At 40.7% G+C, this 22141-nt stretch overlaps 1 protein-coding gene across 1 annotated transcript in view; it reads left to right on the forward strand.

The window, feature by feature from the left end:
* Mamdc2 (MAM domain containing 2) overlaps positions 1-22141 on the forward strand; it is a 146091-nt gene that overhangs the window by 45862 nt on the left and 78088 nt on the right. The window contains exon 2 of the mRNA XM_051200155.1: positions 14197-14359. Coding sequence (XP_051056112.1) covers positions 14197-14359 — 163 coding nt within the window. The remainder of the gene's footprint in view (positions 1-14196; positions 14360-22141) is intronic.

A 22141-nucleotide genomic window follows, 5' to 3' on the forward strand; every position in this document is an offset into this window, starting at 1 on the left:
CAGTTACCAGCTACAAGAGGAACCCAGAGTTTAGGTCAAGATTTCTTTACTTAAAAAGCAAGAACTAAGAACTAAATGGCTGTTAGAATAATAAAAGACTGTCATCCTGTTTGGGGGACCTGAGTTAATTCTAGGTGTCCTCTGTCCAGAATGAACTAGGAGGCCTTGAAGCTGTGTTTTCATAGCCCTCTTGTAGGAGCAAAGAAATGTTGGCTGTGTCAACAAAGTGAAGGAGTAGGGCTGGGGAAAGCAGCTCATTTGCTAGAGTGCTTCCTTAGCAGATACAAAGCCCTGGATTTGATCCCCAGCACCACATAGAACTAGGCATGATGGCCCGAGTCTGTAATCCTAGCCTCAGGATGTGGAAGCTGGACTGCCACACCACAAGGCTTGCATGGTTTACACAGTGAATTCTAGACTAGCCAGGGCTACATAATGGGAACCTGAGTCCATAAACAAAGCCAATTTTTAAAAAAAAAAAAAAACACACACGGATGTGATACTAATGTGTAACACGTTAAAAATAGACTAACATGCTGGTGCATGCCTGTAATCCCAGCACTCAAAAGGATGAAGCTGCAGGATCAGAAGTTCAAGGGCATCATTGGGTAATAGGAAGGTAAAGACACCTGTGTTATATGTGACTCTGTCTCAAAAAAGAAAAACAAAAAGAAGGAAGGAAAAAGGAGGGAGGGAGGGAAAGAAGGAAGGAAGGAAGGAAATGGAGGAAATAAGGAAGGAAGGAAGGAAGGGAGGAAGGAAGGAAGGAAGGAAGGAAAAAGCTAATGGACTGTAGAGTTTAAAGCCTCCTTCTCAGTTCTCCCAGGGCCCCACACTGGGACTTTAAGTCTTCTGTCTTCACAAAGCACAAAGGCCCCATATGTCTAAGATTTCTCTACGTCAGAGAACTCTTCTGCATTGGTGGAAAGGTATATATACTTGGCTGTCCAATATAGTAACCACTGACTATGACAACTACACCACTGAAATGTGGCAAGCATGCCTGGGGAAGAAAATGTTTAATCATGTTATTTCAAATAGTATGAGTAGCCACATATAGATGGCCAGTGGCTATATCAGTCCTCAGTGCTTAGAATGGGTGCCAGGAATTACAATTTCTGAATTTTGTCTTCATGTCCAAATAAGATGCTAGTGATGTGTACACTATATGACTCTATTTTATTATTACATAATAACAAAAGACTGTCATCCTGTTTGGGGGTGCTGGGTTAATTCTAAGTTTCCTCTGTTTATAGTGGTTCCAAAATGAGAGACAGGGAGGCCTTGAAGATGTATTTTTGTTATGAATGGCCTCTTATATGACTGGCCCTCACTCCTCTTTGGATGCACTGAGAGGTATGGGTCACTTATATGTCCTTACTCCTTATTGGACTCCATGAAACAGAAATTTGATTTTGTTTTGTTTTGTTTTGTTTGTCAAAAAGCAAATGTTGATGAAAAAAACAATGAACAAAAAACAACAAATCCACAGCTTTCATCTTAAAGGGAATAAGAGTTTATTCTGGAGTTATTTTTGAGCAACCACAGCCTGGAAACACAGATATGAGATACCCAAATTCCATGTTCTAGCATGGAAGCTAGAAGTTCCATATTTTTACAGAAGGAAGAAACCATAAATCAAGACAATTTTAAAATACATTGATGGGTGTATCAGAGAGGTGGTTACAGCAAGATGGGGGAAGCTTTTCTATGGGTCTAAGATGTTACCTGGTAACAGTATTTAGCTTTGGGGTTGGTGGAAGCTAGTAGTAGATTCCAAAAGATTTTTATCTATAGTTACAGGATGTTAGTTCTGACTCAGAGTAGGGCAAAGAATGACTGGCTGTTCCAGGTAGGCTAACACTAGCCTGGGATGAGGTAATTAGCCTCTGGACCTGCAACATTCCAATCCTTCTCTCCGAAGTACTGCAGTTCTAATCAGTCAGTCAATCTCTGAAGATACAATTTCTTTCCAGAGTACTCACAACTGCCAGAGAGGCAGTTCTGGAGGGGGAGGGCCAAATGAGAATTAAACTCATCAAAGAAGAGCTATAAAATTGCAACCCAGCCTTTAATCCCAGCACTCAGGAGGCAGAGGCAGGTAGATCTCTATGAGTTCCAGGCCAGCCTGGTCTATAAGAGCTAGTTTCAGGACAGCTTCCAACGTCACAGAGAAGCCCTGTCTCAAAAAAACAAAAGAAAAAAAAATCACAACCCACCCAAAGCCCCGCCCCACAGGTGAGACTCAACTCTTTAATTCAATTTGACTCTAATTCTACTCATTCATCCTTAGAATTTTTATCTGAACACAGAAAGGTATTTATTGCTGCAGTGAGGTTTGTGACACTGTGGTGTCATTGTAAAACAAACAAAAAGTCACAGTCTTATTACAAAACAGAGTAGTACACATAGCCATAGTGTCTTAAGATCAAATGTTATTTTATATGGTGTCCTTGGTAGCCCTAAATTAGACTGATAACTCTCCTACATCCAGTTTCTTCTCTTGGGAACATTCTTCTCCACATTAGTTGTAAAGGCCTTGTGTATTTTCTTATACTGCTGATTAATAGACAATGGGTAGTTGGAGTCCCTTCTTTCTGGGTCCTACCATGTCAACGAAAGTCTCCATTCTAAGACTACTAGGTCTCATCTCTCTATACCCACCCCAAAATCCTTTTGTTAGGATTTCTACTTTGGGAGATGGGTGAAAGTAAGCTGAATGGCCCATAGCAAACCTACCCTGCCTTGAGTCCAGAATCTTTGGGCTGAAAATTGCCCATCTAATATCTTCAGAGTTGACACCTATGTCACCACTTTTCAGAATTAGACTTCACTGCATCTACTGATTTAGCTGGTATGTTTTGTAGCCACAGCACAGAGAGGATCACTACCTCCTCACTTCTGACATCCACCCATGGGTAATAAAACCATGCTTTATTTCACTGCCCCCAAAGCAGAAGGCTTGAGATGCCACAGAGAGGTACCCATTGGCCTACTCACCCACCCGAACAAGTAGAGCTACTGAAAACACAAATCCAGCTGGCACTGTTAGTTACTCGGGACACATGGATGTGATGTAGAGACACGGAAGCTCTCAAAGGCTTCATTCAAAGAACAAACTCATAACACATTCCAAGATGCTATAAGAATGACATTAAGTATTCCTCTCTCCCGCTGTGAGAGCACCCAGCAGAGTGCCGTGAATATAAACAGCCCTAGAATTGCAGTTCATATTGTGCTGTTGATGAGCACACATGGTTCTTGAGCATGCAGTGTGGGTGGTCTGTTGGGGGGTTATGAATCAAAGCCACGGGGGTTTTCTTCTTTGCTCAGCCTCAGCCAGTTATTTCTGAGCAGTTGACTAATTACTCACGAACTGCACAGTTAATGGCCCCCTTCTGAGTTTTTGACAAGAAAATGGCTACTTGTTTACTTTCAGATCTCATAATAAATCTGCCCTTTACAAACCAGAGAGCCAGCATGGCCACCTGGATGGGTGAGTTCAGAGTTCTTCCTTGGAATCCTCACAGCTCACTGTACAACCTTGAGGGAGTTGTGAGGCAGGTGTGTCTCCAGCCTTTGCCCAACACAAGTTAAGTGCACCTGCCCTTGATCTGGCTGAGTGGGAAGCTGTGCAGCTGCAGAAGATTAGGACTGAAGCAAACTTTGTCCACAAACACAGATCCTTCGTGCCTTGTGTTTTGTAATTTTGAGCCGTCTTGCTCAATATCACTCCTATTCACTTCGTGTACGCAGAAACACTTTAAACTTAGCATTCATTCTGCAGAGTATGCTTCCTCCATTTACTGTTTGGGGTTTGAATAACCTGTAGTGTTTTGGGGGTTTTCTGTTTGTTTGGGTTTTGGTGTCCTGGTTTTCTCCTGCAGAGATGAGAATTAAACTGGGGCCTCAGACATGCTAGGTCAGTACTGCACCATAAATAAGTTAAGCTTTTGGCAGCTTCAGTATTTATTATTTATTTACTTCAGGAGAGAGAACGAGGAAAGCATAGATGACAAGTTGACAGCCTTCTTTGTCCTGTTTTTACCTCCTTGAAATGACCAGTGTTTCCCACAATTGCTCAATGTGCAGAGACACATAGACTCTTGTTTTTATAATTTGCAAACACATAGCTATAGCCTTTATATGTTGTAGTGATAAATGCCCATCCACACTCATGGGTATGGTATATTTCTAAGTTCTATATATGATCACCTCATTCTTTTTAGTAGTTGCCCAAAAGTCCATAATACAATGATAATCTTTAATAATTTCCCGATTGCTAGGGTCCCTCTCTCCACTTCTCACCACAACCTCTATCCCTTCCTCTCTCCTGCTCCTCTTATTTTATTAAGTAGCCTCCTCCATAGCAGTGGAGATTTCACATAGTCAGTTGAGTTGCGTGAGCATTTGGGAAGATTGTTTGTTTACACAGTCGGTTCCCTGGGTTTCCATGTCTCATTGCCAATCTGTGACTTGGCAGCCAAAAGCTAAACTGTAGCTTGTGGCCAAATGCAAACTTAACATCGAGGAATGGAAAATCTTGCAAAGTTTCTAAATGGTCAGGAAGGTTTTTAATTCCAAAACAAATCTAGTTCCTATTTTACAGAAAATAGTGTGGATGCATCTAATTTTTAAAAATCATCTTAAGTGTGTGTACCACATGCAAACAAAAATAGTTTTTACATGGTATGAGACAAAGAAGGGGTGGGGTTTCTGGTGTGGTAATACCCTGATGCAAGTATTCTTCCTGCATGGTGTTCCTGCAGTGAACCCGAATCTCATGGAGGTGGCCCCTCTGCCTGTATTTTCTTTCTTTCTCTTTTTGTCTTTTGTCTTGTTTTTACTTTAAGGGCATGCCTGAGGTCTGTTTGACATGGAGAAGAGGTTTATGAGGCAGAGAAAGGCAAGGATGGACCAGGTCTAGAGAAAACCTGTGAGTAGTGAATAGCAGAAAAACTGGGTGATGCAGTCTGGTCTATTGATGGATGCTAATCAGATATTGAGGATGTTTATCTTGGGTTAAGAGCAATGGAAAGCCACAAGAGCTCTGCTAGAGAGGAACAGTCAACTCATTGAGTAGAACAGAGCATTGCCTGCAATTTTTTATTGTGTGACTGATGATCAAGAAGGGACTATCCTGTCTTGCCTTTTTCACTGGGTAAGTTTGTTAAGATTTTGTGTTTATGTTTGTGTATATGTGCATATGTGTGGAGAGGCTAATAGTTGACACTGACATCTTCCTTAATCGTGCTTCATGTTATATTTTGAGACATGACCTGTGCTGACTGGTTTTATGTCAACCTGACGTAAGCTAGAATCATCAGAGAGAAGGGAACCTCAATTGAAAAAAATGCCTCCATTAGGTCAGGCTTTAGGTGAGTCTGTAAGAAATCTCTATAGTGATTCATGTGAGCCCACCCCATCGTGGGAGGGTTGGTGATCTTGGGTTCTATAAGAAAGAAAGCAGAGCAAACCATGGAGAGCAAGCCAGTGAGCAGCATCCTTCCATGGCCTCTGCATCGTCAGCTCCTGCCTTACCCTCATGTTTTTGATGATGAACTGTTATATGGAAGTGTGAATGAAATAAACCCTATCCTCCCCAAGTTACTTTTGGACATGGTATTTCATCAGAGCAATAACCTAACTAGGACAAGGACTCTTGCTGAATGTTGGGCTAAGTGGTTTAACTAGAACGGCTGACCAGCAAGCCCCAGGGATACTCCTGACTCTACTCCCCTACTCCAAACTTGAACTACATAGATGCTGGGATCTGAATTCAGATCCTAGTGGTTAAACATCTTTCTCCCCAGATCCCTTAATCTTATTCCCATGATTCTATATACCAAGGCACGTTCATGGCATCAGAAAAGCCCTTGTCTTCTTCCTTGAGGATTTGGCCATAATATAGGTGCAAGGGTTGTGCATGCACCTAAGTTTCCAACAGATCAACAAAGTCCAAACACCTTTATAAACAATGGATCTTCTGTGTTCATCCTTCTGAGTCTCTTGGTGACCTCAAGATAACATATTCAAAGTATATAGAAATCTGTGGATAGACTGAACAAATTGGAAGTCCCATACTGATCCCAGGAGCTAGTCTGTCACAATTCAGAAAAAGACATTTCAATATATTATCTTTCTTTGAAGGTTCATATGACTAAAACTTCCTCAAGAGAATAACCAAGGACTCATCTCGTCCTTACTCATCACTCACTTTTCCTGTGCTAGGTGATTTTACTTGTTCCAATCTCACATCCAGACACACTTCCTAGCTCTGAGGAAGTACAGAAGACAGGCAAGGCTGAGGCCCAAGGACTGGCTAAATGCAGAGGGCAAAAGGTTTACAGAGCCCTCCATCTTCCCTCTTGATTCAAACAATGAAACATCAGGATGTAAAGAACCAGAGGAGTAATGGCTACTTTAAATAACTGTAGTTAAGTTCACAAAGGCTGATGTTGGCAGTAACGCTAAGTAAACTGCAGAAATCTCTAAGAACTACAAGATTTTTTTTAAATGAAAAATAAAGAGTAGAAAAAGCTGGTTTCAAAATCCAAGTTTGAGTCTACTGTAAGTTTCCTAGGAAAATCTGTAATTCACATATTTAAATGTGAGTATACTCTCCCATCAAATAACCACGTTTTCTTGCTTTGGCCCCAATCATTTCTGATTTGGAGCACTCCTGATTTATCTCTACAGAGTTATTGAGCATAATTTTTTTCCTTCCATAAAGCCTCTCTTTTAATCTAAGAAATTTAGAGAAGTGGCTTGGCTTCTCCCACATCTGAAAGGAAAATCGAGAGCTCTTGCAGCCTTAAGTCTAGAGATGTATGAGTCACTTAGTCCAGCTCTGGGACTACTCCTGGCATGATTGCTGATGAAGGGCCAGTGAGGAAACAGGGCCAATCAGGGAAGTTATTTTTCTTTGAAGAGGCCATTCCCTGCTGGATGAGACCTGCAAGCTTAAAAAGCAATTTCCTCGCCCTGGTCCACTTTCAGCTCTCACAACACAATGCCACCTGCAAATCAGACCTTTCAATAAATGTTTCCTCCTTTCTCCCCAAGAAGGAATGTTGAAAATGTTAACAAAAAAAGGGGGAGGAAGAAGAGGAGGAAAGGAGGAGGAGACAAAGGCACAATATTCTAGGAGACACTATATTCACTAAATCTTCAATTTCAATATTTCTTTTAGCTCCTAACTTCTTAAAAAGATTATGTTTACTAGATATGGGTTGTGGCTCAGTGATAGAGCATTTATCTAACATCTATGAGGCCATGAGCATCATATACACCACAAAAATTCTTAGATTTAACAAAGGAATCATAGGCCATTTATTCCTGTGAGTAAAATCAGGTCAGATTTTAGGATGGCCATTATAACATCTTTGGAAAATGGAAAGAGGAGTATTCTTTTCCAGTATGAACACTGGCTTTCCATCCCTGCAGCCTCTCTGCATATTTATCTGCATATTTATATGCAGAACCACTTAGCTGAAGCTCAGCATTCTTATTTCAAAGTGTTTATATGTGGGACTTTCTCATTTAGTTTCATTAGACAATATCTGTTTCTGAATGGTTTTTCTAGAAAGTAGTTCCCATCTCATGTTTCCTGCTCAAGTGTTTCTTACCCTACAATCAAAACAGCAAAGGAAAGAGCTGCATAGTCTATGACATAATCTGTCCCCTGAGCTCAAACAAGTCCTACTTGCTCAGTCACTCAGAGTCATCTGTCCTATCAAAGGGCCCTGGCAATCACGTGAAAGAAGGGAATAGCAACCAAAGACAAGGCTGACTGTTGTCCATACAACTGGATTCCTTTCTCCGTTCTTCTCCAAGTTTTCCCTTTTCCTGTACCTTTGGCACAAGCCAAATCCCTACTTATCAGATTCATGGAAGGAAACAAAAACAATTGCTCTGAGACACCTTAGGTTTTCCTTCATTGATGTGGGCCAATTCAATGACATTACTGAGAGGATGCCTCACTCAGACACAACTACATGTGGAAGTCACACAGATATTCATCTCGTATCCATTCCAGTGCAGATGAACAGGCTCTGTCTAACTTTACTATGCTATAGTTAGTTTACAAGCTTCAGAGCAGTCTAGAGAAGGACTTGGACCAAATGGCTTCTCAGGTTTTATGTGATGTTAATATTTCATGATCGTAAATATGTCCAGCTGGATACAGCTTGTGTTACACATACTCCTATTTGGCCCCTACATACCACAGGAAACCATGTGTTGGTGATTCTCAGCTTCTCTGCTGGCATGTGGTTTTATAAAGTGGAATATTTGCGCTTTTCTTTACCTGTCCTGTACTGTCAAGTCAGACAGCTGTACTAAATTGCCTCCTTCTAATAGTATATCCTGCCTAGTGCCCCAGAAAGCTCTATGAAAAGGGACCTGACTTCAGATTGCCAGAAAAGCACTTATACATCCTTAAACAACTGTTTTGTTACAACCATGTTTCTAAGGTCTGAAATGGTCCCTGACCCAGAGTAGCTGCTCAGTCAATGCTGTTGAATGAGTAAAGGAGCACAACCCTCACTCCACATGCTGGTGGCTGCATCCTGTGCTGGCATGTCACATGCTGCAAAGTTACCACCTTTGATTCTTGTCTCTGGTGCCATGCCACCCCTTTCCTAGCCAAGACCTCAGTGCAGTGAATAAGCCATTTGGAAAGAGTCCGATTTTCACGATTTTCCTAAAACCCGCTGATACCATCAGCAAACACAGTCAAAGGACTTGGTGAGTAGAGTATTTCCTTGCTCTCAGGAGTCTATGGGCACCTCTAATGACAATCAGCAGATGTGAGCTCTTTCCACTGTGACAGTGTCTGACCAGTTCTAGGGAAAGCCTGATGCCCACATGAAAAGTGCATACAGGGAATTTTGCAAAATGAACTTTACTATATTTGAAGTTGTAATAATGAAAATAAAGTCTATTCCTCTGATGTGGCGTTGCACATCTTTAATCCCAGCACTTGGAAGGACAATGAACTGCAAGCCTTGAGCCTCAAATCAAAACAATATATTAAGTTTATTTCATGATAGAAACCTTTAACATCTACAAATATATATTGTCCGATATTATACTTCTTCCCATCCCCACCAGCACCAAAGATCCAGGAACCACAGAGGATGACCTGATTGACAGAGCAGAGTCAGGTCCTGCCATGGAACAGGTGAATGGTTTCTGAAGGTTCCAGGGACCATGTTACTCCATCCAAGGGTGGTGGTAGTCAAGAAGGACAGGACTTAGAAGATGAAAACCTTCTTTTTTACTGTGTTGGCTTTGTCAAAGAGCCCAGGGCTTGGGGAGCTATCCAAGGTGCTATCCAAAGCCGGTCTTCATCTTGTCCTAGCATTGACATATCAGTCTATCTTAAGCTTCTGTCAACTGTGTGGTTTAATCCTAAAACTATCTTTATTCCCCGCTTTGAATCTTCTTAGGCTTCTACTGGATTCTCAATCATGAGATATCTTCTGGGGCATTCATAAATTTCCTTCAACCAGATTTTTGGTCTGATTCTACACACACACACACACACACACTCACACACTTCCCCTTAAGTCATGGTCTCCCTATGTAGTTCTAGCTGGTCTGGAACTCACTATGTAGACCAGGCTGGCCCAAACTTGTAGAGGTCTACCTGCTTCTGCACCTCAAGTGCTAGAATGAAATGCATGTGCCAGCATGCCTGGCCTGTCTCTACCTCATCTTGACTCTGCCCCACCTGCCTGGTGATTTCCCACTCTTAAGAATAATCACATGTCTCTGATGCAAGATTTCTGTATTCTGTATGCATGCCATGTGTCAGCAGAATAGTAGAAATCAGAGCAAGAGAAGCTAAACTTCAAGGATGCAATGCTCTTATTTTGTATTATTATAAACTGCCTGAATTATATATTGCCACTAAGATAGTTTTCTAGTGAAAAATACCTAATTATACAGAGACTAAAAGGAAAAAAGAAAACCTACTTCCATACTTATATTAATTTCTTTTGGAATATTTATTAGAGTGAGTTAAGTATCCAGCTATTGTTGGCAAGGTGAATATTAAAGATTCACTTGATATATGGACAATTATAATACTCTATATTACAATAAAATTACCACTCTAATATGTACATTGTCCACAAGGAAAAGTATATGTACATGAACTTGAACACAGTTGGTGAGTGTGGGTGCCTGTCTCCTGGGCTTCATTTATAAAGATCATTTTATCTTGAAAAAGAAAGGGGGGAAACAGCTGGAAGTAGTATACCCATAATCTCAGCACTGGGGAGACAAAGACAGAAGGGAAGCAACTTCCAGGCTGACCTAAGATACTCTGTGTTAGGAGTTATCAGAAGACCCTTTCTCAAATGAAGGACAGAAGTGGGGAAGAAAGGAGACAGGAGAGAGAAGAGGGGAGGGCAGAGGAGGAGAGGAAGGAGGAAAGGGGAAGGAAGCCTCTGTGAGAAATGCACTCTGTTTCCAGGCTACTGAACATGGCCAGAGGTATTTGTCTTGGCACCTAAGGTGGAGCTAATGGCTCTGTGGAATGGTTTTACTCTGCCCCAGCCCTCATGTGACCAATGACCTGCATCTCTAAGACTGTTCTCAAGACTAGTGATACATATCATAGCCATTGACATTTTCTATGGCTGTGTAAAGTTAATAAATCTTCCTGGGACTACATTCTTGACCCTGTCTTCTGATAAGCTCCTAACGTAACATACAAAATGTTAACCAGACACAACACTCCTACTGGGCTCCACCTGAGCTTTGTTTCAACTTAGACTCAGTATCAACAGAACTGGAATGGTCAGCTATCCTGTTTTAACAGCAGGATGCATTACACCATCAGAACTATCTAGACAGCCTGGAATAGAATACAGATTAGAGGAGAGCCAATCACACAGAATGGAGGTCTATGCACCTGATGTCTATTACTGTCATACAACTTGGGGATCATTCTCTGACCAGGAACTACTGATTGCCCAGTTCCTTTATTTCCCAAAAAAGAAAAGCAAGGCTTGGAGATGTTAACCCATTACTCAAACTCACACAGTAAGTATGGGCAAAAGAAAGACAGCAGTGTGGGCTCAGGACCACCTTCCATAGCCCAGTCCACAGCAACTGTCTGTTCCCTTCCTGTTTCCTGTAGTTGAAGCCTGCATCATGCAGACTTCTGTATTAACAAAGCTATTTTCCTCCAAATAGAAACATCTCTAACTCACACTGGTATAAATTAAATGAAGACTTTATCATTTAATCTAAATGAAAAGCTTGGTGGGCTTTGAGTTCATGTAGGGGATTAAAGATGTTATCTGATTTGAGTTCCCTCCTTTGAGTCCCTCATTCCTGTCTTCTGTTGTGCTGTCTTCATCCTCAAGGGACCTTCCTCATTGATTCCAGAAGGTGGAGGCAGCCAACCTTCATATAGTTGATAGTCATCATAGAAAGAAAGCTGCTTTCTCCTAGAAACTTAAAAAATTCTTCCCACAGACCACACTTACCTGAGTTGGTATTGTGATTTTTATTGAAAGGCCAGTCACTGTAGCAAAATGGTTTGATTATATGAATAGCCAAGCTTGGGTCACATAGCCATCCTTGGATGAGTACAGTTAGAAAGAGACATGAAGTAGTACCAGTACCAAGGCACTGAGAGATGGCAAGACCCTGAAGACCTTCAGGAAACTCAGTAAAATAGATTGGTAGAACAGTATTATAATGACTTGGCAGACATTCATCATACTAAATATTCACATACATCCCTATGAAGTCATGTTATAATCTAAGTCATGACATCCAGGAACATGAAACTTCCTCCTTGATTCAGTTCTGCATGCAAGCACCCCCATCATATTGATTCATTATAAGAGTCCAGATTTTATATGTGTTTGGATTTTTGCATCTGACAAAATTATCTTTGTATTCTAAAAGGCTGGATGACCATTTGGTTTGCATCCTCAAAGGGATTGGCAGGAGAATTCAGAAAATTACAAATAGCATTGATCTTGGACAAATGATAAACTGGAGACCATTACAAAGCCCATAGGAAATATTAGATTAATTTCTTTAATAAGAACTTCTGTAAATATAACTAAAGGACTTACTATTCAATGGAAAAATTGATCAAGAATACCACACAATTGGGAATATCAATTATCAATGGCTTTTGTACCTGTAAAAAAATGTTCTGTTCCACATAGCAAGGAAAAGTCACATGATACCTTCTGTAAAATGCCACTTTGATCTATTGGACAAATCCCCATCAGTCTGATGAACACTAAAATTGATTTGGATAGGAGAAATATTTCTATGTATTACCACAAGTAAAAAAAAAAAGTGATACAACTTCAAGAAGGAAAATTTGGTACCACCACTTAACCAGAGTTTTTTTTTTTTTTAATCTCTAATACCTTTAATTCTGTAATACTAGTTCTAAAGCTTTCTCCCATAGCAGTGCATACTTTGAAGTCTGTGCTTAGTCATAAACAGAAGTTTATCACCATATTGCTCTTAAAAGCAAATGATATTGGGATACATTCATCACTAGGGCAAAAATTAGTTAAATATGATGCTTCTAGTCAAAGAGAAAGCTATGCAAGAGTTATAGATATAGGTTAGGGATATAACTCCATGGTAGAGCTACATGTATCATACCTCAGTTCTGGGACAATCTTTGTATGAAGTTTTAGACTGGAGAGTCACTGTAGGTGCTACCAGATCAAGTGAACTGAACCTGTGATCCTTTCTCTTCCCCTTTCTAGCTCTCTGTGATGAGGCCTTAGGGTGTGAGTCTTCTTCTGGCACAGCCTTGGACCAAACAAAGGCAGGTCCAGGAGACAGAAAGAATGTGTCTGCATCAAAGATAGTAAATGGTTAGATAGGTTAATAAGTGATAGGTGGGGGACAGATAAATAGGATCTCCTAGATATGTTCAAAAAAGGGGTATTTTGACCACTTATATGAAAACTTAATATCTATGTCTAAATACATAGTAGTATTTGCTACTCCTCTATTGCTATGAAAACAAACAATAAAACACCATTGGTCAAGGCATTTTACAGAAGAAAGTGCTTGTTTGGGCTTATGGTTCTAGGTGGTCAGCTAGTGATGGCAGAGTGAAGTGTGCTGGCAGGAGTAGACATCTCAGGGATTACATCTTGAACTGAAATCAGAGAAAGCAAGTAGAAAAGGTGGAAATCTTTTAGACATCCAGAGCCCACCTCCTTTGACATACTTCCTCCATCAAGACCATGTCTCCTGAAACTACCTAAACAGCGCCATCAGATGGGGAGCAAGTATTCAGAAATCTGAGCCTGTGAGATGGGGGAAGTCTTATTCACCACAGAGGTTCTATGTATTTGTGTATATAAATAAAGCACCTCTCACATAATGTCTCAGGACTTCAAGATAACAGGCCTAGGTGGTTGTCCTATATTTTTAAATTGTGCACCATTTTGTGTTAATTTTTTTAAAAAAATAATAAGCCATCAAACCCATATATAGTGTGGCTCTGGAGCCCTGGGAGATACCACTCCTGTCATCTTTACACACAGGTATTATGAAATATGTGCACACACACACACACACACACACACACTGCCTTGGCTTTCTCCAGAAAAAGAAACAGACTAGGGCCAAAGGTTACAGGATGCCCTGTTAAATCTGAATTGCAAATAAGTAACAAACCAAGTTTCCTAAGGTCAGTATGTGCCGTGCAATATTTAGAACACGCGTCAGTAGTTCCAACTGCTCTGTCTGGCCATCTGAGTGAATCTGGAGCCCACTGCTCATTAGGCAGAGTACAGTGTCCAAGCCAGGCTTCTGCAATCCGTCAGATGAAGAACAAAAGTGTCCAGCTTTTTCATGGGGTTGATGGGAGGCTCATGCCAGCTCCAGTGATTTGTAAATAGTTAAGTCTCTAGGACTGAGGAAGAACGTGGTTCTGTCAGTGCATTGGCACTGAAATTCAAATCACTTACTGAAACCTGATTTCTTCTACTTCTATTTTGGTTTCTTAGAAGTCTTAGATATAGATACCCACATATTTCCCTCCATAAAAAGCAAGCATTTGCTTCTAAAATATGTAATATGCCATATAAAATATAGCAAGGACTTCATTTTTCCTGGTTCGTTCCCCTTGTACTGAAATGTGTAAAGGAGTCTGTTGTTTAATGAATTTGTCACATGGCTTTTCAGACACCTACCATGTACCACACCTTGAAACTAGAGATGAATAAAACAGATCCAGTTGACTGTATCCGAATCCATGTTGTGGTTAAGGTCTGGCTGAGAAACAAAGAACACTTCTCAGGCTGTGGCACTTCCAAATCACCTTCCCAATGTACTTGTGAGACTGGCAGTGAGTTCAGTCACCCATTGTGCTTGACATCATCACTGTTCACATTTGTGTTCCTTTATTTCATTGTTTTCTTTTTGAGGCAGGGTCCCTCTAGAGAGCTCAGGCTGACATTGAACTCTCGATCTCCCTGACTCAGTCTTGCACTACCGCGATTAGAGGATTATGACACCAGGCCCAGCTCTTTTATGTTAAATAGAGGAGCATGTCAATATTTCCATGGAGCATCTTCTAGAAACTATTCCAAGAGCTGATGTCTAACAATGCAAACATTCTTATTCTGTGGAGGCCTTTTTTACTTGCTCAAGCTTTGTAAAGCTGTGTTCCTTTTCCAACAGCCTCATGACCTTTCCCTGTGGGTTCATCACTTGGTTTCCTGTTGGTAGTTGCTAAGGTAAACTTCTCTTCCAGAACTGCCACTGAGGTCAGCAGGGTTTAAACCACACCCTGCATAGCCCTAAAGAAAAGTGCAGACAGACATCTGGGTGGCAGTTTCCAGTGTTGGCCACTGTTTACATTGGAGATTGCACTCATAACATTCTGTAATCTTTTGACACAACTTCTGCGGGGTTAGTTACAATATGAAGTTTCCCTGCTGTCAGGAGGTATAACAGTGTCCTTGGAGACAGCTGTGCAGTGCCGCCCTGTCACTGATCCATGGAGTGCCGATCCCTGTGTTTTGTAACGCCTCCAACTGGGAGTTTGATAAAAACCATTGCTCTCTTTAATCTGGAATGTTACATGCTGGAAAGCCTTCTGAACGCTTCCCACAAGCTCTACATTCCATCAAGGCAAAGAATTGCTCAGTTTTACGCTTCTTTGCATATCTCAATGTAATAGGGTTAATGTTTCAAAAAATATTAACAGTAGGGACATATGTGAAAGTAAAGTGTGGCATGAGTCACTGCTGAAGATACTAGCTGCCACCAAATGTCATATTTCCCAAAGTGAAATATAGGAATAAAAGTGAGAAATTATTAACAAATTAGAAACTAATGAGAAATCTCCATAGTGAAAGGGATTTTAATGTATCTTCATCTAAAAACAATAATGAAGAAAACCTACTGTTGGGAAGGAATTTACTCATTTATTTAAAAGCAGAAAATACAAACCTGCTAAGAGCTAAGTAGATATGCTGCATGCCGGTAAATGTGGAAAGCCCTAATGAGGATGGTAGACAAGGAAATGGATAAACATAAGTGGATATAATGAATGTTAAAAGAACTTAGAAGAGACATCCACTGATGTAGACGGAGGTTAGCAAAGGCTGCCTGGAAATGGAAAATATACAACAAGATTATGATACACAGTTAAGTTGTACATTGCATGGCTATGCATGGTGCCTCTGTCAAGAATGGAGTTCAATGTCCCTGACAGCTATGAAGTCCTTTCCACACACAGAGAGTACACCCTGCTGTAACCCTGTGTGGGGGGTTAAAAGGGAAATGTGTACATTGTCATTTTGGTTTGCTCTTTAAATGCAGGTTCTCCTTTTCTCCTGATGCAAAACTGCACTTGAAATCCCCCACATGAGAGCACTTTGCTATGCTACACTTTGATCTGGGAGGTGTTTCTTAGCAATGGGGGCTCAAATAGAGCTGCAATGTGTGGTCACGCCTTCTCAATTACAGACTACTTTGCCCATCACACTTTAGATGTGGGCTGCCTGTAAAGAGGCAGTACAAACCAACATCCTCAGAATGTTGATTTCTCTGGAGAGTTGGGTCTAAGTTAATACCTCTTAAATCATATGCTCTGCCAAAAATAAATCTAGAGCCAAGGGGTTCAAGTACTTTCACTGACTTTGAATGAGAAGTCTCTGGGGTATGTATCATTATTAGCGACCTCAGATGGCAGCAATAGAGCAGAGAAGCCGTTCCCATCGAAAACATACCCAGAAGTGTGAAATCCCTATGGAGTGACCCTTGTTATCCAACAGGGGTCTGGAGTCCTAGTAGGCTGATTTTTATCAGATAGCATGGAGTAATATGCTGTCCAGCTGCTAAGAGTCCAAATCCTTTGTAGAAATGAACTATACTGAAGACTTATCCTACTGCCTTCTCCTTGGTGTCAGGGAGTAAATACATCAGCCTTGTACAGCAGGCTGAAACCTGGAGATGCTAGCACTGATGGCCTTTTGTAGAGTGATTCTGTAACCCCTTGGTGTCCTTGCTGCCACAGTTCCAGCACTGTTTACAGGAATGTTTGGGGTGGGGAGAGCTTCAGAACCAGAGACTTAGGGGTGTCTCTGATAACCAAAATGCAGCTGGAGATATCATTGATTGTATCCAGTGCGTTAATGGTTTGTCAACATCTTTCCATTGTGAGGAAGGTACTCTACTATAGGTCAACTATAAGACATAGCAAACAACCACACAGATCAGCTATAAAGCACAGTGCACTGCTATAGATGAGCTGCAAGACATGTAAATGTTAGAAACCTTGATGTGTTGAGAACATTCAGTATTAGACACATCGTAGTAAAATCTAGTGATTGTATCACAAGCAGAAATTATAGTTACAGAGAGTCCTTAAAAGCTCCCACATAGAGGCATCTACTCCCCGAGAATACTAATATAAAGAAAAAGAATAAAATTTGTCTCGCAACAGAAGCACCTACTTCTTGCTGATGATATAAGTCACTGTGATAAAAGAAATGCATTTCTTCTTAAAGGAATATAAACACAACTATGAAAACATAGGTTAACAAATGTGGCAGAGAAGAAGGTATTTGAAGACAGCATGGTACAGGAAGGGGCATGCACTGAGGGGCATGTCTTGTGTTTCTAGCTGTGATCTTGAGCTGGCGAGTTAACTTTTGTGACTCTCTGTTTTCTTCTCATAGGATGGTCTGACCTAAATAAGATACAGGATTAAGTATGAAGAGTCCACTGAATAACAAGTAGCAGTGCCCTCCCTCCTTTTTCCTTGGGGATTGAGCACAGGACCTTGTTGTGCATGTTGTCCAATCATTTTACCATCGAGCTTCCTATGGCTGGCTTTGAACTTGTGTTCCCTTGCTTCTGTCTCCCTAGCAGCTGAGGTCTGCCACATGCTCAGCTGAATCTGTTTCTCAACAAATAATTTAGAAATTCTTAAAAGCTATGATCATTTTCCTATGATTACTATTGTGATTTTTTTTTAAATAGTAACAGTATTCAGCAACATTGGGAACCTCAAATAGGAAAGAGTAGTATCAAAGTGACAGGGATTTGTGCTGGATATTTCCAAACAATATTTTCGCTAGAAGTCATCAGTAGATTTATTAATGATTATTAATCTGATTGATAAAACTGAATATTAATGATCTCAAATGTTTACTAGAGTACAATTATTTTCAAATAACAGAATCAGCTCTTTTTAGTTATGTATATAGGGGTATGTGAAAATGATTGCAGGTACCCAAGGAGGTCAGAGACATCAGATCTCCTGAAGCAGGACTTTTGAGCTACCCAATGTGAGTGCTAGGAACAGAACTCAGGTCCACCAAAAGAGCAGTACATGATCTTAAATACTCTTAACCATCTCCTCCATATGAGCAATTGTTTTTGAGAACTCTTAACTACTGAATTTTCTTATATATTCAGAAATTTGTCTTTTTGATGAGCCTTTGATATACAAAAATAATCACATCTCTTTCACATGTAAGTTTATGGCTTGTGCAGAATTAGGATACACATCTGTGAAGGAGCCCGTCTCCACACTAGGAATCTGCTTCTTTGCAGAGAGGAATGTTTGCTATGTGGTTTGAATGCACTGCTGTCCAGAATGCTTTGATCAGCTGGTGGCTCCACAGATGACTGTTTGGTGCAGAGCACAATTGGGCAATGGGATGAACAGATCAGGAGAAAAGGCTGTGTACACAGCAGAGGAGCACTAGGCTGAATGGATCTAGCTGTGAAGGGCAGAGTCTTCTGTGCAGTGGCAGAAGTTGGTATCAGACCAGAAGGGTGGGGCCATTGCAACAGCAGAATAAAGAGTGTCTATATCAGAGAGTTCTGGCATAAGGAGACAATGGGGTTACTAGGCATCCAGAATATCATACTGACTGGGAAACTGGGATATAAGCACTGACACTTATTAAGATCTTGGCAATATGCAAATTACTGTATGATATGGTTTTATTTAAACTTCTTTTTTAAAAAAATGCTACAGAATCAGTGATTTAGCATTCCCATTTTACCAAAGGAGAAAGTGAATCTCAAATACTATAACTAACTTTCCCAAAACGACAGAGTTTCTAAATAATGTGGCTGGAATCTGAAACAATATCTGGCTGACATGCCAGCTCCATTTGATCACCCTCCACCTTTCCTTAGGCAGGGTGTAATCCAGCAAAAAAAAGACACTGTGAATGAAATAGGGAAGACTATCCTAGTCTGAATTCAGGAGCAAGACTAACACCTGGTGAAGGAAACTAATAAAAAACACACAAACAAACAAAGCTATACACCCAAATGACAAAAATTAACTCTGCAAGTTGCTTTTGTATATTCGTTAATGTGTATAAGTAACAATAATAATCAGAGGAAACGAAGCCATTATTGTTAGAGTGGAGGGAAATAGGAGAGGACATGGGAGAGGGCATGGGAGGGAGTAGATGAAGGAAAGAGGAGAGAAGTGATGTAATTATATTTTAATTAAAATGTATTTCAAGAATTAAAAAATAAGTGCAAGGAACAGGCTTTGTCTTGTATAGGAAGAATCATACGAGCATAGCAACAGAGACGTGTGAGCATTGCTGTCAAGTCTGGCTTACAAGATTTGAGGAAGAGTCTCCCAGGAGTAAGCTGGGCTCCTGTTTGGATGACACTAGGTAGGAACGAGCTGGGGGGAACTGCTGAGGATGACAAGAAGAAGGAGCCTCCCACTGTAGAGGGCATACATGTTGGATTTAACATTAAAGGAATGTTTTGGTTTTTTGTTTGTTTGTTTTTAAGAGGAAGTGAGAGAAAGTTATTCTCACAGCAGCCATAAAAATTTGCAGCTGATCTACAACCTGAATAAAACACTTTGCCCTGCTCAGAACCTAAAGAAAGTAAGAATACAGAACAAACTTCCCACTCTCTGGAACAACTAAAGGATTTACAACTCAACAACAAATGACAAATAACCCACTTCTTAATAGAAAAAGGATTTGAAAATATTTTTTTTGCAAAGAAGGCATACAAGTATCTAAGAAACACTGTAAAGGTGTTTTACATCATAAATCATTAGATAAACACAAGACAAGGCATACCTAGATACCACTTTATATTTACAGGATGTCTGATAAAAAAAAAAAAAAAGATGGACAGTAGCAGGCATAGATAGCTCTATTCATAAACCAAAAAAAAAAAAAAATGTAGGACCCACACATTGTGGATGGGATACAAACACAACAGCCACACAAGAATTTCTGGCAGTTCCTCCAAAAGCTAAACATAGAGTCACCATATGAGCTAACGAGCAGTGAATAGTGGTCTCATCAGTAAGAAAGACTTGAATGTTCATCTACTAAAAACTCACATGCATGCTCATAATAGCATCCATGCTCATCATAGTCAAAAGATAGAGTAGCCCAAACGTCAGTCAACTGATGGCTGCAGAATGCAAAATGGGACTTCCTGTTAAGAAGGAAGAAAATTATAACACAGGTGAACTTCTCAGACATCTAAAGGAAGAAGCCTGCCATACACATACTATAAGACTCTACTTACAAGCTGTTCCCAGAATGGGCAAATCATATAGATTGTGGCCTCCAGAGGATGGGGAGACAAGAGTGAAGATCCTGTGAGTGAGTTTAGAAATGTGGTTTGAATGGCACAAATGCTCTAGAATCACATAACAATGAGATGGCTGTGCAACTTTGGGAATACACTGGAAAGCACTGTATTTTATTAGAAGGGTAGATTCTATGAGTGAATTCTTTGTAATGTTCCATTGCTGATGTCAATCAGTCCAGTGTGGGATATATCATATATCTTGTGTCCCTCCGTGTTATGTTTCTCTTTAATAAAATAGACTTTATAGGAATTTTACTAATTGTAGTATGGGAAAGTCACTTTACAACCATCTCTTGCTCATTCTAGATTTCACGAATTTCCTCTAATATATCATGTTCCTTCTAGTTTAATTTAGTTGTAACATGACCATAAAATACAGCGTTTCTTTGAAACCCCAAATAGGGGTTACAAGCAGCTTCAATCCCAGTGCAGACTCAGACTGGCTGGTAATGGTTCCATGGGGCTCTGTGTTTAGAAAGATTCTGAGGCTGGATCCAGACTAGCTATGAAAAGTGGTCTCAGTGATTCAGAGTGTTGATCTTTGACTAGGAGGTGCTAATTAAGGTAGGAATACTGAGTTAGTTAATTAAGCGAAGAAAGTGCAATGCTCTACTGGGTGGATAAACCTGACTAGTATAGATATTCACACAGAGTGACCCAGAGCTGAATTTGAGGTCTGTAATGTAAATGTGGAATCCCAACATTTTGAAATAGTCAATATTTATGGATGAGATGTCAAAAATCACTCAACAAACAGTACGAACTTTTATCAGACAGCATAATATGAAAGTATTGTGAATAATGCATTTTTGTAGTATATGCTTCAAAGGTTCTTAACAAGCAATCATTAGCATATATGCTAATATGCTTACAGGGAATTTCAAAGTGAGAAAGAATGTCAAGATAGATGTGGGGAGCAGAACAGTCTTCCACTGGGAGAATGATAGACTTTCCAAGGGCTACACTCTTGGAGAAAACTGTCTCTCCCTCTCCCTGCAGCTAACATAATTGCTGACCACTCAATGTCTAGGAGTAGGATTGTGTATGCAACCCCCTGCTTCATAATGGAATTTAGTCCAGCTTAGGCATGCACAGGTCTTAGGCATACCATTGCAACCACTGGGAGTTCATCCATCATAGAGCAGTTCTACTGTGTCCAGAAGATGTTTCCTTGCAGTCATCCACCCTTTCTGGCTGGCTCTTATACTCTTTATACTCCTTCTTCAACAATGCTCCCTGAGCCTTGGGAGGGAGGAGAGCTTGGTATATATGTTCTTTTTAAGACTAAGCATTTTAAGCCTCTTATTCCCTACCCCTCAGCCAGTTTTGGGTCACTATGTTAATCACAACCAACTACAACACTTCCCTCATTTTTGCATATTTTTTATTAATTTATTTTTTACATTCCAATCCCAGTTTCCCCTTCTAATTTCCCCACTCCCCAAACTCTTCCCTCCTCCATTTGCTCCTCAGAGATGGTAAGGCCTCCCCTAGGAAATCTACTAAGTCTCTCCCATCATCTAGTTGAGGAGGCAGGACCAAGGCACCTCTCCACCACCACACCCCTGTGTCTAGGCTGGGCAAGGTAGCCTTTTTGAGATGAAGTCTGGTATCGAACTTGTCATTCTCCTACCTGATCCTTAACGTGCCAGGAATTAAGAGGTGTGCATCACCACACCCAGTCTAACACAGGCTTTTTAACTGCCCTCACCCAAAAGTACAGATATCCCTAATTGTTAGGAGCTATGTAATAACACACATTTACTCACATTTGAGTTCTACTTCAAACCATCTCCTCCTTCCCAAACATGCTATCGGAACCTCTGATGCACTTTCTGTCATAGACAGAAGGTGCCCACCTCACCTGGGTAGAGCTGGCCCTGGAGGTGTGAATGCAGGTGAGCCAGATCTGAGGACCCGTGAGTGGGAGAATTGGTCCTGCTGCTTGCTGTAGGCTGCACTGGATGAGCTAGCTGAGGCAGTAATGGAGAGCTTGCCTGGCTGGTGACAATGAAGGAAA

Source organism: Phodopus roborovskii, unplaced genomic scaffold, assembly GCF_943737965.1.
Source record: "Phodopus roborovskii unplaced genomic scaffold, PHOROB, whole genome shotgun sequence".
Taxonomy (NCBI): domain Eukaryota; kingdom Metazoa; phylum Chordata; class Mammalia; order Rodentia; family Cricetidae; genus Phodopus; species Phodopus roborovskii.